Source organism: Pundamilia nyererei, unplaced genomic scaffold (genome assembly GCF_000239375.1).
Source record: "Pundamilia nyererei isolate P.nyererei 1_Seehausen unplaced genomic scaffold, PunNye1.0 scaffold00015, whole genome shotgun sequence".
Classification (NCBI taxonomy): domain Eukaryota; kingdom Metazoa; phylum Chordata; class Actinopteri; order Cichliformes; family Cichlidae; genus Pundamilia; species Pundamilia nyererei.
Window position 1 is genome coordinate 5,363,215 of NW_005187416.1, and position 15,708 is coordinate 5,378,922.

The following is a 15,708-nucleotide window of genomic DNA, read 5'->3' on the forward strand; positions in this document are numbered from 1 at the left end:
AGCGTGTCAGGCTACATTTCACTGTGTGTTATACTTGTATAACTATGCATGTGACAAATAAAGAACCTTGACCTTGACCTAAGTAGGCGGAGCCAACAGCTGTCGCTCTCATCGGTTTGCAATTGAATGAGGTCAGTTTGGCAATTACATGCAATCTGTTTATGATAACTTTGCAAAATTTGCAATTCTGTTACTGTCTGAATCATATTCAGTATACAATATTCGGAAATGTAGTTGCTGCAGGATAGTAATTTACCTGAAGAGTTATACATAGGCACGCTGCATTCTTGCATTTATACAGGAATACCACAACACAACTAGATGCTACCAATTGAAACGAGACCCTGTTCCCAAGAGCTCTGTTGCAGTTGAGTTGTGCTCATCGGCACAGACTGACTCTGCTAGAGATTACGTTAGCTGGGTTGTGTTTGCAGTCTGTGTATAATTTATAGATGATAAATGAATTTTTTAATATGTTACCAGCCTGAATTGGATCACAATTGTTTGGAAACAGGTTGCCTCCCAACAACCAACCCAAGGTGGTTGTTGCAGCTGCTTATAATAAACTCTCCAGCCACATCAAAAGGCCTGAAAGACCAAAGACGGCAGCTAAACTCAATAACAACGTTGTTTCCAACAAAAACGCATTCACAACATTTAACCAAGTTAAGAACACTCAAAGAGGTGGGCCTATCATTGTTATGGATAAATGAGACGCCCTCATGAACACAGAAGATTCACAACACAAACCACTGGTTTTAAGGACAGATGACACTTTCCAAAGATAACCTGTAAAAGAACCTGTTTCAGAAAAGTTCTGGAAAAAATCTTTGGACAGATGAAACCAAGGTGAAAAAATATGAAGTAGGAGAGAAACACTCACATTCTCAGTATACTGCATCACCTGTTAGTTACGGTGGATTTAGTTTGTATGTGTGGCTGCCAGTGGAACTGCTGATAGAAACAGGATGACTTCTGATGTGTACAGAGCTGTTCTCTCTGCTCAGACTCAGAAAACAGAGCAAACCTGATCAGACAGCAAATAACGACCCAAAACAAACTGCTAAAGATCCATGGTTTTGGATTCTTTTGTGTCAAAAGATCCAATCCATGAGTTTCTCAATGCAAAGAAATGGGATATTCTTCGATTGTCACGTTTGTCATCTGATTCGTATCCAGCAGAGCAGGTTTTGCATTATTAAATAGCAAACAGAATGCAGAGAGACCCACAAACAGGGAACAACTGTGGGTGACTACAGTCAAAGCCTGACGGAGAACATCAAGCGAGGAAACTCAACATTTGGTGATGTCCATCATTTGTACACTTCAGGCAGTCGCTGACTGCAAAGAATCCAAGTATTCGTTAGCTACGCTTCATTCAGAACAAAACCTCGAATTCTCTCGTTGTGGTATCAGCTAAAACCTTCCATGTGGAAAAAAAAACATCACGTATTTTATCCACAACCAGTGTGGTGACAGGAAGACAGGAAGTGTACAGAGCGCTCCTGTTTAGGTTTGACTGTCGTGAGGCGTTCTGACATCTCTGCAGCTTCCTGTAGAGATCGGCTTGTGCCTCTGAGTGGTTTTGTCAAGATGTGAAGCCGAGTGGGCTGATTTTTTTTTAATCCTCATGCAGAAATTTTGAACAGCCACAGCATGCAGAGAGGGGCCGTAGTGTTCGAGTGTCAGATCCACTTACTTTGTGCTCCATTCACAGCACTGGTTTCAGAGTGGCTGTTCTCACGTTTTTCTTCAATTCTTCAGACTGTTTTTGTTTTTTCATTACACGTAAGTTCAGGTCACTGTGGAGGAACCGCAAAGACATAAAAATGGGTAATAGAGTACTGTGCGCACAAGTCTTGATTTAGCCCTCATGTTTTAAATATTTAGCTAGAAAAACATGAAACGTGTGCAAACACAGATGGAAATAGAGGATAAAAGGCAAAAGCAGAGCTTGTACAATTCTAACAAGCTTGAAAGTCAATATTTGGCTTGACCACTGTTGCTCACTCAACACTTGGAAGCAAAATATAGAGATAGCACAGTACTCTACATCCACTTTCAACTTTTTTCCCAATTTGTAACTTTTCTGGACATCTTGAAACCTGTGGCTTATCCTAACTACAAATTGTTGACGTCTTGGTGAATTAGGTATAAAACAAATGTTGGTATAATTTAAGATCATTGAAGGAATTGAAGACATATTAGCAGCGATTCAGAGGTCTGGAACCTCCACTGTCATTCACAAATAGAAGTGGATAATCCATTCATTTGGTTTTTCTGTTAGCTGAACAGATGCTCCACGTACCCAAAACGGCCTTCACATAATCCTATACAACTGTTTATTCATAGAAACAAATATTTACTGGTAAAAGTAATGCTGTAAATGTCTGTAATGCAGTAGTCTAATGAGCAGATTCCCTTACATAAATATGTTAGTTTGACGTGAATCGAGTTTTTATAAAGTTTCCACTTTCAGTCTGATACTGATGAGCACTGGCTGTGGGTGTATTTACTAATAGAACTTATACAACTGCTGAATTTAACCTTTATTTTCTGATACATCTGTTAACTTGGTGCTTGGTTTCCATGTAAACCTTGAAGGCTCCTGTGCCATATGTATCATGTAAACTATTCACCACCCATCATACATGAATCGGTGCTCTTCCTTACCCTGTTAGAGTTCACTTCAGCCCCTCACCCTGAACGTTGTACCTGCCGTTTGTAAGCTGCTGCCTCTGTATGTTTCCAGGCTGGAGTCTCCCACCCGCTCTCTGCTGATGGAGGCCCCGAAGGGAATCCAGATCCTGGCTGAGGCCGGAGACATCCAGGCCATCTGCAGGAGCGAGCTGCGACTGGAGTCCAAAGACGGAGAGGTACTGTGTGTCCACCGAAGCAGGAGTTTATGGGGTTATGTTGGGTTTAATACAACTGGGATGTTATTTTCTGCATTTTGGCATGAGATCTCACCACACCAGGGTCTCGAGGTAAGAATAAGTCTGACGAGTCAAGAAAGCCAAAGAGTCAGGAGTTCAGACCCTGTTAAACCACAATTAAACATTTTACCTAAACTATCTGTTGCAATTTATGGACCCACTTCTAGCTTGATTTCTGCAGAATTAGTATCTGCAATTTTTGGTTGCTTGCTTACATGTGTAAGTGCAACGTAATGTACAATATGACATATTTTTCTGAAACGTGCCTTTGAATCAGAAAGGATCTCAGCATTTTTTAAAAACCAAAAAGCCACTAAAAGTGGAATTTTTGTGTTTTTTCTTCACAAAGATGAGAAAAAACTTTTCAACCACCAACTGCATCTATTTGCTTTGACCTCCATTCTCAAGATTCCCAGGAATGAAACTAGGCTGCTATTTTTATAAATTTCTGAAAGATATTTAAAGACGACACCCACTCCATCCACAGCCTGTTTACCACGCTGCCATCTGGCAGATAAACACAAGTATCTGCTGCTGTACCACCAAACTTGTTCCTGAGGCTGAAAGATTTACTGAACTCGTCCTGAACTTTGCTGTGAGAAGAAGCATTTTCATCTTTTTATTCATTTGTATTTTTTTTCTTTAGTAGCTTTCAGCGATTAAAAGAATAATTAATTAATCACTCTCTTCGTTATGAAAATGACAGTTTTTTTAATGTGTGTTATTTGTCTCATTTGGAGTTTTGTTCATTCATTTCTAATCGACTTTAACGAACTCCACCAAACAGGGCCAGCAGGCTAGTTTGAAGCTTCCCATACTAACCTCATTAAAATGGTGCCAGCAGAAGTGACTGTATGTATGATTGTATCCCAACACAGTTTCAATTAGCTAAAAAATCCCAGCGAATAATAAATATTCTTAATTTTCTTATACTGAGCCTTCAGGTCATCGTCGATCTGAAACACGGCGTCTCTTTTTAAGGACTAGAGGAAAGAAAAAAATCGATTATATTCACTTTCAGTTCCATGTTACCCTCTTAGATGCTGGTAGACTTGCATTATTTACAATTCAAGATAATACAGTAAACGTATTCATACATGTGCTCTCCTCAGATCAAAACCTCCTTTCATTTATAGCCAGCTTTCTGCTGATTGGTTGCCCTTTCTGATTAACATGCACGTGGGTGGGGCTGACTGCATTAGCATCACATTGCCATTGACTCTGCCTGCACAGTATGAATGCTGCAACCTGTGCAGGATTCATTATAGCGCTACATAGATTCACATAGCCTGTTTGCCCTTGTGTATCTAACTTCCTCTCTTTTAAAAATCTGTGCCTGCACTGTTCGCCATCAAGCACACAATGAGTGGTTTGAGGTAAAAACTTCTTCCTGTCTTTGAGTCCTGTTACTCTAAAAGTGGTTTTTGCACAAAGCTCTCGCTCTGCGCACCGACAACAAGTTAACAAATTAACTTTTCTTGTCCTGCGGCCATGCTGGCTGATGGGGATCCATCTCAATTCAGCATTTTCTCCTGTCCAAACTTATTTTTAGCAAACATCGATCCAAACAATAGCTGGCTTCCTTCGCCAACATGGGCCGGCGTTCTCATAATGGCTGGTGGCAATTTCCCACATGCTGGCCGTGCACCAGGATCTGTAAGAGCCTCGCGGAAAAAAGAGAACATAAGATGATTGGTGTTCTGTTTTATACTCTCTCATCCTCCTTTTACTAATTACTTCCCCACAGTGTCTCCTATGTGCTGCTAGCTTCCATTTCCATCCATCTTTCCAGTTTTCCGTCCTTCCTTCCTCCTTTCTCTGCCCTCTTTCTGTCGTAAACTTTGCTTGTTTACCCCCCCACCCTCCAAATTCGTTCATCCACTCATGCTGCTTCCTTCCTTCTTTCATCCTTTCCTTCCTGCTCCTAAATTCCCCCAACCATCCCCTGATTCGTTACACACATCAGTCTTCACATTCATCACGGCCGGCTGCGCTGATAAAAGGATTTCCCTCCTTAGGTTGCACCAGTCGTGTCATGTCAAATCTGCTAAAATCAGCGGAGGAGGATTAGGAAGAAGAAAGTGTTTAAAAGTTTCCCACAAAAACAGTTTCGTACATTAAGACAGACTGCTGATATGAGATGGACACAGGGAGGGAGGGAGGGCGGGCGGGAGGCGGTCTCAGGAAGGTGCCCTTGAATCCAGTTTAGTCCAATTAAATGCAACCGCAGCGGCCATGCTGCTGCCGCGTCTTCTCACAGATTTCATGGATGCGTGGTCAGAAATGAGGCTGTTGGACTAACGGTGGGCAGTGCATATAATTAGAATCGCGTTCTCACACTCCATTAGGGTTGCAAATGTCCATTTGTCAAACCTCTGTCTAACACACATTCACGCTCCCCCTCTCTCCTCAGGCGCCGCCACTGCAATTACAGAAAGGTTTTGGCTATCAGACACCCACAGACCACACAGGCAGATGATGAAATAGAGTCGTGCACACTCTTCTCGAAGCATTTTTTTAAAGCACGCAAAGAACGACCCATAATTCCAGAGCGCACATGCGCATTGACTTAAGGTGTCCTTGTTACAGCCGTCTGGACAGGCTGCACTTCACACGTGTAGCTGCTGGCATGTTTAATTACAAGGACGCTGCATCAAGTGTGAGCTGAACACCGGTGCTGTCATAGTTCAACCTTAATTGACTCTCTGTTAGCCTCACTGTTGGTTATCCACCAAGGTGAGACAGACCAGTGCAGATTTACATCACAGCCCGCACCAGTTAGCAAGAAAGGCCACGCAGTCTGTCTGAGACGGGCAAGGAAGACGCTGGCAGTTACACAAGAAAGTCATCACACGCAAGCACAAACTGTTGTGAAGCCCGCGAAGATGCATTTAAACATTTTCATCACGAGACCCTCGGAAGCTGTTTTCTCTCTGACAGAATACAGAGAAACAAACTAGAAGCTAAGTTCGGATGCACAAGAGTCTGAAACCAAAACTGTACATACATTTACAAAAAGAAACGTTACCTTGTCAAATCTATAAACTCAACAAATGTGGGTGTTTGTTAAGTGTTGGTGTCGTTACTCCAAAAAGTAATTTATTACACATCACACGTGAGTAAATGTCAGTCTTAGCCCATCCTAAAAGTGTTCATTTGTGGAACCAGGGTTCTCTCTTCACCATCATGAGATACGTGGACAAAAGTATTAGGCCACATATTTTTTCACTTCCCAGTTCCATTGACATGGGTGTATAAAATCGAGCGCCTAGCCATGCAGTCTGCCTTTGCAAACATTTCCCAAAGAATGTCTTGTTGTAAAGCGCTCAATGAATTCGTGCATGGTACTGTAATAGGATGCCACATCAAGGTCCGTAAAAGCATGGCTGGATGATTTTGGTGTGGAAAAACGTGTAGAGCCCTGACTTCAAACCCATCAACCACTTTTGGGATGAACTACAATGGAAATGGCAAGCCTGGGCTCCACATACAACATCCAGTGTCTGACCTCACAAAAGCTTTTCTGGATAAACTGACAAAAATTCCCACAAGCACGCTTCAAAATCATGTAGAAATTCTTCACAGAAGAGTGGAAGCTGCAGTAGGGGCACGGCTTTTGGAAAAGCTAGTGTAGATGTGGCCCGATGTTTTTGCTCATATAGTGCGTGGCTCAGTTGAATGGATTTACCATCATATCTTCACAAATATGCACATCAGACAAAGATAATAAAAACTGCAGATGTATGCATTATACAGGACTGATAACAACCATTAAAGAAATATTAGCTTAGCCATTAGGTGATGTCTTCCTCCTAACAGCAGGTACCTATCACCATGTGCAGGGTGGTCGTTCCACCCTGCTAAATGGAAGTAATATGTGGTGTGTTGAGGGCTAAAAAAGCCACAGAAGTCAGCATCGGGGAAAAAGGGTAAGTGATAATATAGCTCATGCAGAGAACATTTGCATTCCTACGGGAGTCTTTTCCCTCCAAGCTGCAGGAAGCAACAGAAAACCTCTGGAGACATGAAATAAAACCGAACTGATACCTTGACCTCACCTCACCTTTACCTGCCCAACCTGTTTGTACTGTTGCCCATCACAAGCACACAGACACACGAATTTATCCCGCCGCCCACACACACATTTACACACAGGTTCTGGAGTGTCTCACACCGTCTGCCCCTCGTGGTGAAAGATTTGTTCAACAGCAGCTGTCTGAGGAAGTCAGCTGAGACTCTGCTTTAAAAGTGTTCCAGGTCATTTGATGGCGATGCCTCCCCGAGGTGCACCGTAATGGCTCCTTTACCTTTTTATGGCTGGAGAGCTCCTCCTGTCCGCAGCCGGTGCAACACCAGCCTCATACGAGCCCCGGGAGGACGGGAGGATGGGGGGAGGAGGGGATTCATGCAGCGGTGGTTTGTGGCTGTGCAGACCGAGAGAGATGGTTTGTTCCAATCAATGAGGGGAATAAAATGAGTTATGGGTTAATGTGTTTATGGAGCGGCTTGCAGAACAACTTTTCTTAGGTTTTGCTCTCCTTTTATTGCTCAGGAGACGAGAGGAATAACTTTTGAATGAGCCAACTGTAAACTTGTAGAGGGCTTTTTTGCTTTTTATTTACCCTGTTTGGGACTCTCTGCCAACAAAATACTTAAAAATATCCCAAAATAAAACTCTGTTCATCTGGATTTGGGGCCTCCTCAAACAAAACACCTGCTGTAGAGGGCAATTTAGTTTACAGTGAAGTCTAAGTGCTGAGGAGAAATATGATCATAGGCAACCAGTTAAACAACTTCTAGTTTTACCTTCAGGTTTGATTGGTCCAAAGCACAGTGTGGTTTCCTAATAAGTGCACAGTTTTTAGTTTTCCAAATTTCAAACCTCCTAGATGGACCTAATGGCCAAGAAGCCAGACAGTGTTTAATGCTCTTGTTCAGTAGTTCTCCAGGGTTTCTGAAGGTCTTTCAAATGTTTTCTTTTACCATTTGCTGCTTTTTCAGTCATTTCCTTCAGTCCAGTCCTTGTACCTGACCATTTTCTGAGGAATTTTCTTTTGTTGTCTGCTGATGTTTGTTGAATTCTTCAATATCTTCAAGAACTTTTTACTAGCAGTCTGTTGCTAAACACATTTTTCCCATTTCTTTAGCTGATATTTTTGCAACAACAATGTAATTCCCAAGGAGCTATTAGTCACAAACACCGCACACAATGCCGAGATATGTAGTGTGTCCTTAAAAAATTGAGGAAACTGGACAAGTGGAGATCAGAAGAAGTCTAAAAACTATTTACAGCAGACAAGGAGAATCTGAAAGTGATTTCCTTAAAAAAGGCCCTGACACAGGATGTATCTGGTCCTTCAGTTGAGCAATCTACAATTTTTTTCAAAGCATCATCAAATGGAAGTGGCTTCCTTTAGAATAGACCAAGAAGCCAATCTTAAGGATGGGAAACAGGGAGAAAAGGATGAGGTATGAAAATCTGACAGATGTCCAAGATCATCTTGACAGAACAGAGCAAAAGGCAGCCAATATCCAAAGAAAAGCTTTCAATGCGCTTCTAGAAGACTGGAGAAGTATTCCTGAGGACTAAATTTCAGAAGGCTTCCCCAAAGAGCTCAGGCTGTGCTGAGGAATTAAGGTGGTCAGTCCAAATACTTTACAAATGCTGTGTTTTGCCTTATATGCTGTATTTCGATGTATCTTTGCAGGTTTTAATAAATCTCTGCACCTATTTCCAATTTTCCTAGCAAAATAGAAAGAAATGATGGGTGGTATAAGACTACAACACTGTACTGTATTTGCTATGTTTAGCATGTTAATCACAACTACATTTGGTCACCAAGAAGTCTTTCTCTTCTCTCCTGAACTCAGCCAGTCCTCAGCTAAACTGAATCGCTCTTCTTCTCTTGTCACTCTTAGCTGCCCTCAAAGTAAATCATTCACTCGTTCTCCTTGGCTTTTATTTTCCTTCTCAGGACTTCTGACTCACATAAATAGTGTCTGAAACTCCTGACACCTTCGCTCTCCCCTTCGTTGGTTGCATAGAATGTTAAGTGACCTGGATACTCAACTGCAGCATCTATCCAGTTTTTCTGACTTGAGATTTTTCCTCCCACATTTCCCAGTGTTTTCCAGCCCTTTCAGTGGACATGAGTGGAATGAATTGTAAAGGTCATGTGTTGGATTTGAAGTTAACAGCATCGCTGCACAGTAGAGTCATATTTATGATAAAAGTCACTGAGATTGCTCCTGCCTGGCATCATCTGTGCAGAAATCTCTCTAGATTGAGGCGGTGTTGTCCTACAGGATACTGCAGAGCCATGCCTTTTACCAAAATGTCATCAGTTTTAATCCCTGAAGGAGGAGAAAAGATAAAGATGAAGAGTAAAAGTAAATTTGTCAAAGCTGAGAAAAGCTGGAAACAGAGTTTAAGAGGTTTAGAAAACAGTTCTGCGTGTCTGCAGGTCAGATGATCACAAAGGTTCTTGTTGTTGGTAAATACCAACAACGTATATGTATAAGATTTACACCTATTTTTCACTCATCCATCCTCAATCATACAAGTGAGAAAATCTCAGCAAGTTGATTGTGCTCATAACATTATGCAAATTATGTTAATGAGTTTGCATCAGTGCAACTTTTTAATTTATAGGATGAATTATCTGGTTTCTTTCTCCCTTGAAACGGGAGACAGTTTCTGTTTCAGAGAGTAAAGATGATAAACTATGACTGATGAGTTGAGTCCATAAAATAAGTAGAAGATTATTCAGGTTAAAATGAAAACCAGCAACTAAAGCAGTGAAAATGCCAAGTATCATTGACACGAAAATGAAAATTAAGAAAACAAGCAGGAATTACATCCCAGGAACTCGGGTGGAAATTAGTGTCAGAATTCTTCCTTCTCTAACCCACAATAAGTCACAGCAGAGGTCCGTGTTTCCCTGAGCCTGGTTCTGTTTCTTCCTGTTAAAAGGGAGTTTTTCCTTCCCACTGTCACCAAGTGCTTACTCAGAGGGGTTGTTTGGTTGTTGGGGTTTTCTCTGTGTCATTGTAGAGTCTTTACCTTACAATATAAAGCACCTTGAGGTGATAACTGTGGGATTTGGCACTGTGTAAATAAAAGTGAATTGAATCTAAATTGAATAAGGTGTCACTGCACTGATGCATCAGGTTAGTCTGTCACTCCTGAGTCATCATTTACCAACGAGCAGGGTTACTGCTGTGACCCGTTTTAACCCCAAAAACCTGTTTCTTAAACGCAAACACAGTCTGTAGTGCCTACGTCTAACAATCAGGAGAAGATGAAAATAAAAAGTCAGCCAAATTAAGTGCAAAGCAGAAAGGCAGCTGAACCTCCACCCCCGCCGACGTCTCTCTGAGACAACTAAGACTCTTATCTCTGTTTAGTGTGGATGCTCCTGGCAACTGATTAATATTTGATTAAGCGGGAGGAAGAAATCAGAATATTGAGTCATTGAGTAAGAAAACACTCAGAAAATAGTCTGAGAATAATGAAATGGACAATTTCTCCCCACGAATAGCATGTTTACTTAATGCAGCTAACATTAGCTGTGCTAGCAGAAGTAGCCTTCTTTGCTCACGAGTATGTACGTACGCTTGGAGTTTCCCGACACAACCACGATACAGCCAGTCTTTATTTAGCTCTACAGAACAGTCCTGGTTAGCAAGGCTAGCATTCCCATTGCTGTTTTACAACTTTCAGTCACAGCTAGCTTCAGCGAGTGGTGGGTGACTGTGTGACATCTCAGAACCAACAGTTAACTGCATTGTGTCTTAATAAAATATTAATACCTTAATTTACCAGGGCAGCATTTAGTCACCTTGCTTTTTATTTATTATGCTTTACATTCATAAAAACAGTTGTGATATCTTTCACAAACACAAAAACAAAGCTAATTCAGCTAACTGGGTTAGCTAACTAATATGGGTCTTTGCACCGATGTGTCCATAAATCCATCTTTCTTCTTAACTACTAATCTAACTGAAGGTAGTTTGGGGGGGGGGGGGGGGGGGGGGGGGGGGGGGGTGTTGAATCTATACCAGCTGTGACATCTATCGCAGGTCTAACATACAGAGCCTGCTGCCGACTATCACAGCTGACCGATTTAGAGTAACTGGTTATTCTGACATGCACGTTTCTGCATGTTCTCCGTGTGCCTGCATGATTTCTCTCTGGGCTTCAACAGTCCAAAATCCAAAATCCAGAACCTTTTCGCTGTGATGGGGACTGTGCTGAGCTGAACTCTGCCACCTCACCAACCTATAATTTCAAATTTCAGCACTATGTACCTCAACATGTGGATGCAAGAAAGCTAATTTTTGCAGCAGTCTTTTCCAGACTTTTCAACCATCTGCTTTTCATGCTTTGTTTCTACATCTCTACCCATTTCATTTCTCTTCTTTACTTTCCCTAATCTCACCAGTTTGCTCTTCTCCCTCTACGGCAGATCTCGCTGGATGCTCAGAGGATTCGGCTGTTGCAGCTGCCGGAGGGGAAGGCCTCCACCAGCTCCTCGTCCTCTGGGACCAGGCAGACTGTCTACGAGGTTTGCGTTTGCCCCAACGGGAGGCTCTTCCTGTCCCAGGCTGGCACCGGATCCACCTGCCAGATCAGCAACAACGTCTGCCTCTAGGACTCATACGTACAAAAATAAATAAACGCATCCTGAAAGAGAGACGGGCTAAACAGACAAATGTACACATATCGCCTGCCTTTAGGACTGATTCACAGATAACACGTACAGAAATACAAAGACTGCCAGAGCTGATGGACAAACAATCATAGATACTGTACTTACACAGACACACTGATGGAAACACTTTACAATCACAGACTGATGTTTAGGCCCAAATGATATGTTTTAAGCTCCTGACATGTTCCAGTTTAATGCAACCTTTTTCTTTCCCTTAATTTCCTGAGTTGAAGTCGATCATCATGAGAACCTAAAAGTCTCCGCTAAGCTCTTCACACATAGAGATCATTACAAGAACAAAAAGAAACAAAGAAAACGTTTTTTAATACAGCTGAGGTCTCCGTCACATTGGGAATAAACTGACTCTATTTAGCAAATGGCCAGTATTTGTAATATATCTGTGTGATCCTAACAGTCATACGCACATGGTACACACACACAGACACACACACACACACATTGTTTGCTTGTAGAAGCCTCCTGGTAGAAACTAAAAGGAGGATCTCCAGAGAGTTACTGAAAGAGACGCTGACGTGTTCCCTTTCTCTGTCAAGAGCATTTCAGTACGAGAATCACTAGGGTGATCACCTCCTTTTTTTCCTCTGCCTCCATCTTCTCTTTCCTTCCCTGTAACTTGCTTCAGTTGAGGTTTTAAACTTCACACCAGTGGTTCTCAAACTAGAGGGTGGGCGCTAATTTAGAGAAATGATTTTTGAAGGGAAGGACGGCCTGGAAAGACCTTTGTTTCACAAAGATTCCACTTGGATCCTCTCTTTATTTTTGATGTTTGATATAAAACAAATACACGTATATGCATCCAACAACTGTGGGATCCTAACATTTTTCAGCCTTTGAAAGAAAGTTTGAGAACTACTGATGGCGAATGTTCCTAGAGTTCGATCAGGACATAAAACGAACGCAAAGACTTTCAAAACTTTTTAAGTTCAATTTTAAGCAAACAGCATTTACAGCGTGCCTCTGTCACAGTTCCTTTAAGAGTTTGTTTGATTTTGTGGGGATATGTTGATGCTAAATTGTGACAGTAAGACCGTGTGCAAGTTGCTATGCTTATCAGACTGTGAAGCCATGTTCATATCATATTTCCTTTACTCAGCTGGGCTTCTGTTCGTTTCCAAAAAATATTTGGCTTCAAAGAAACAAACTGCATGTTCTGCAAAGTGCTCAGTTTGTTTTCTTCTAAAGCAAATCTTTTCATATTCTTTGAATTTGCAGAATTTTTATTAAATATCTAAAGTTTTATCCTTCAACGGGATGTGAAGGGATTCCTTCACATCCCGTTTATTATCTCAGAATTCTGAGTTTTTCTCGGGACCCTGAAGTTACTTTCTCTTCAATGTAGTTAACTTTACCATCAGATCAGCGAGTCTAGAAAGTACGCCACAATATGGTCACCTGCAGTCCAGCAACCATCAACTGCCAGTGTAGTTACACTAGTCTCCGTCAGTGTCTGTGTAAAAATCAGAGTCAATCTAAGCGAGCCAAAAAAGAGGAATTATTATCAAATTTCAGTTGAAGGGAATGGAGCTAAACAGTTAAAATAATTGTGCATCTGGACATCCTAAAATATGTCAAAGAGCGATGTTTCAAGTGGAAGAACATGTTAGTGTGGTGGCTTCATGCTTGTATGAGGTGATCCTGAACGGTAAAGCCATAGCACGCTGATCCCGTGGTTACGTTTTTCTGACGGAAATCATTCCCTTAACATTCAAAGCATAATGAAACCACATCAGGAACGTTCATGTTTTCCACATGGGTGTGGTGGTTGGGGGTGGCTTTTATTTATATAGCACCAAACCACAATAAGAGTCACCTATAAGTGCTTTGTGTTATAAGGTAAAGCAAATTTAAAACTGTCACAAGAAAAATGATCAAAATTCCAACTTTTGTTCTCTAAAGTTGGAATTCTGATCTTTTTATTCCTGTTCTCTCCCACAGGGTCCCATTTCACTCCGGACGATCACTTGAACGTGCCCCATTAACGTTGGAGAGTTGCAGTTTTAGATTGTGTTAGAAGGTCTCTGGTTCAGATCTCCAGTCTAGACTCACTTTGTCGGCCTAATCTTTTAATCTTAACTCTTGTATTCCTCGTGATATGACATGAACAAGGCACCAGAGGCTGAAGCATTGATCTGTTCGAAATCTTTAAACATTTAAAGCAAACTGTGTTAACTTTGAATTCTGTGGATATTTTATTTAATCTCATGTATTGATTGTATGCTAACTGTTGTTGTTGCCTGCATAAATTCTGACCCCTGAAAAGAGAGCATCGGCTTCCCTCCTGTCGTCCTAACACTGAAGAAAATGACGAAAAACAGCAACAGCTTTGATATTTCCAAACCTCGCATATAAAAACACAAACATCCAACGTGAGCTGCTCGAACCTCGCCGGTGGTCACCCTACTTGTTTCTTGCACTGGGACATTTTTTTAAAAAGGACAAAAAAAGATTTAAAAAAAAAATACACAAAAAAACCTAAAGCGAGCCACTCTGTTGAAAGAGGGGAACTGTGCCTGTGCCTTACGTCGATGCACTTGTGGCAAGAAAAAGCACATCACCCAGACTTTCTTTGGCATCAGTGAGTATTATGATCTCTGATTTCAGTTGTGTTTCATCACAAATCTTTCCCTGTGTGCGAATGCAAAGACCTTTGTTCCATATTTGACTGTAGCGCCCCCTGCTGTCAACACCTGACTCTGCAAAAGGAAGTGCCGGCTTTGTTTTTTTCAAGTATCACTTTAAGTTCTTGTTGCTTTGCATGCTCAAAATCTGAGGTTAAATGTGTAACGTGATCCTTTGGAGTTTAATTTGCCAGTGTCTTTGATTTCCACTGCTTATCTTGAACCACTAGCTCAAAAATACCCAGTCACGTACTGCCATTTTGTCACAAGTGCTGGCGTCCAAGAGAAATACACAAAGGGGTGTTTGGTTTAGCAGCTACCCTTGGAAAGAGTAGCTTGGATCTATTCTAATGGTTGTCAAAACTCATCATTAAAGCTGCAGGAAGGTCATCAAATGTCATCCATCCAAATGCTCATGCGGATTTTCAGAGGACGATCTTGGAGGCGATGATCAACCAGAATCTAAATTTATTTTTAATTTTTATGGTTGGCATCAAAATTAAGACTAAAAACAGTATGAAAGGTGAATTGAACCTTCATGACTGCCCAGTGGTTAGTGAAGCCTGTGAAGCTTTATTTGATTGTTTTCACCATCTTGTTGTTCTAGAAGTATCGCCCCCTGGTGGCCATTAAAAGCAATGCAGGTTTCAGGCATTTCTGGGTAGGGCTGTTCGATATAACGATATATATCGGATGACAATATAAAAACATTGTTTCATTTTACGCTATCGTTTGTTTCGTGGTGTTGCAAAATAAGCTGTTTACGGCGATATTTTTTCATGGTTTTGATGGTCACTGTAGTTATTATTAATAAAGTTTTCTCTTTCTCTTATATTTTATATAACCACACTACGGACGGACAAGCGCCTGTTTTTATGCGTTGTCGTTAGCAACAACGACACATAAACCTTTCACAATAAAGCTCAAGATCCTGTTGAGACTTTTCAAAATAAACTGAATCACGTGAAAGATGCAGAGTATTTACGGATGAGAAGTAAAAAAGAGCCGTCAGGAGCTAAAAAATAAACCTTAGACTCAAACGTTAGAACAGGCTTTTCCCCGAAGTACGCCGTGTAATAAATACTCACAAAGAAAACGGCGACCGTTACAACTTATGTCTAAAAATGTATCGTTTCATGCATCGGTTAAAACACTCGACTCCAGCTACATGACGCGCAGCTGGAAACACTTCACGCAAGACGAGCTGCCCGAGATTCACAGAATTTTCAGAAAATGTTACATTTTTGTGATTTATATCGACGATAGATGTCTTATATCGGGATATGAGATTTTGGTCATATCGCACAGCCCTATTTCTGGGGTGACTTTGCTTTTCAGATCCAGTTGGTGTGCCAATCTTTTATACTGTCTGTGGGTTAGACCAGCCTCACTTTTGCCGCTGGCACCAAAGGACATCTC

General features: G+C 41.4%; 1 protein-coding gene across 2 annotated transcripts in view; it reads left to right on the top strand.

Moving 5' to 3' along the window:
- Window positions 1-14,994, top strand: part of sgcd (sarcoglycan, delta (dystrophin-associated glycoprotein)) — a 197,479-nt gene extending 182,485 nt beyond the window's left edge. For both annotated transcript variants that reach the window (XM_005725453.1, XM_005725452.1), the window contains exons 7-8: window positions 2,753-2,876; window positions 11,405-14,994. In XM_005725453.1, coding sequence (XP_005725510.1) covers window positions 2,753-2,876; window positions 11,405-11,590 — 310 coding nt within the window. In that variant the 3' untranslated portion in view covers window positions 11,591-14,994. The remainder of the gene's footprint in view (window positions 1-2,752; window positions 2,877-11,404) is intronic.
- Window positions 14,995-15,708: the final 714 nt, after the last annotated feature.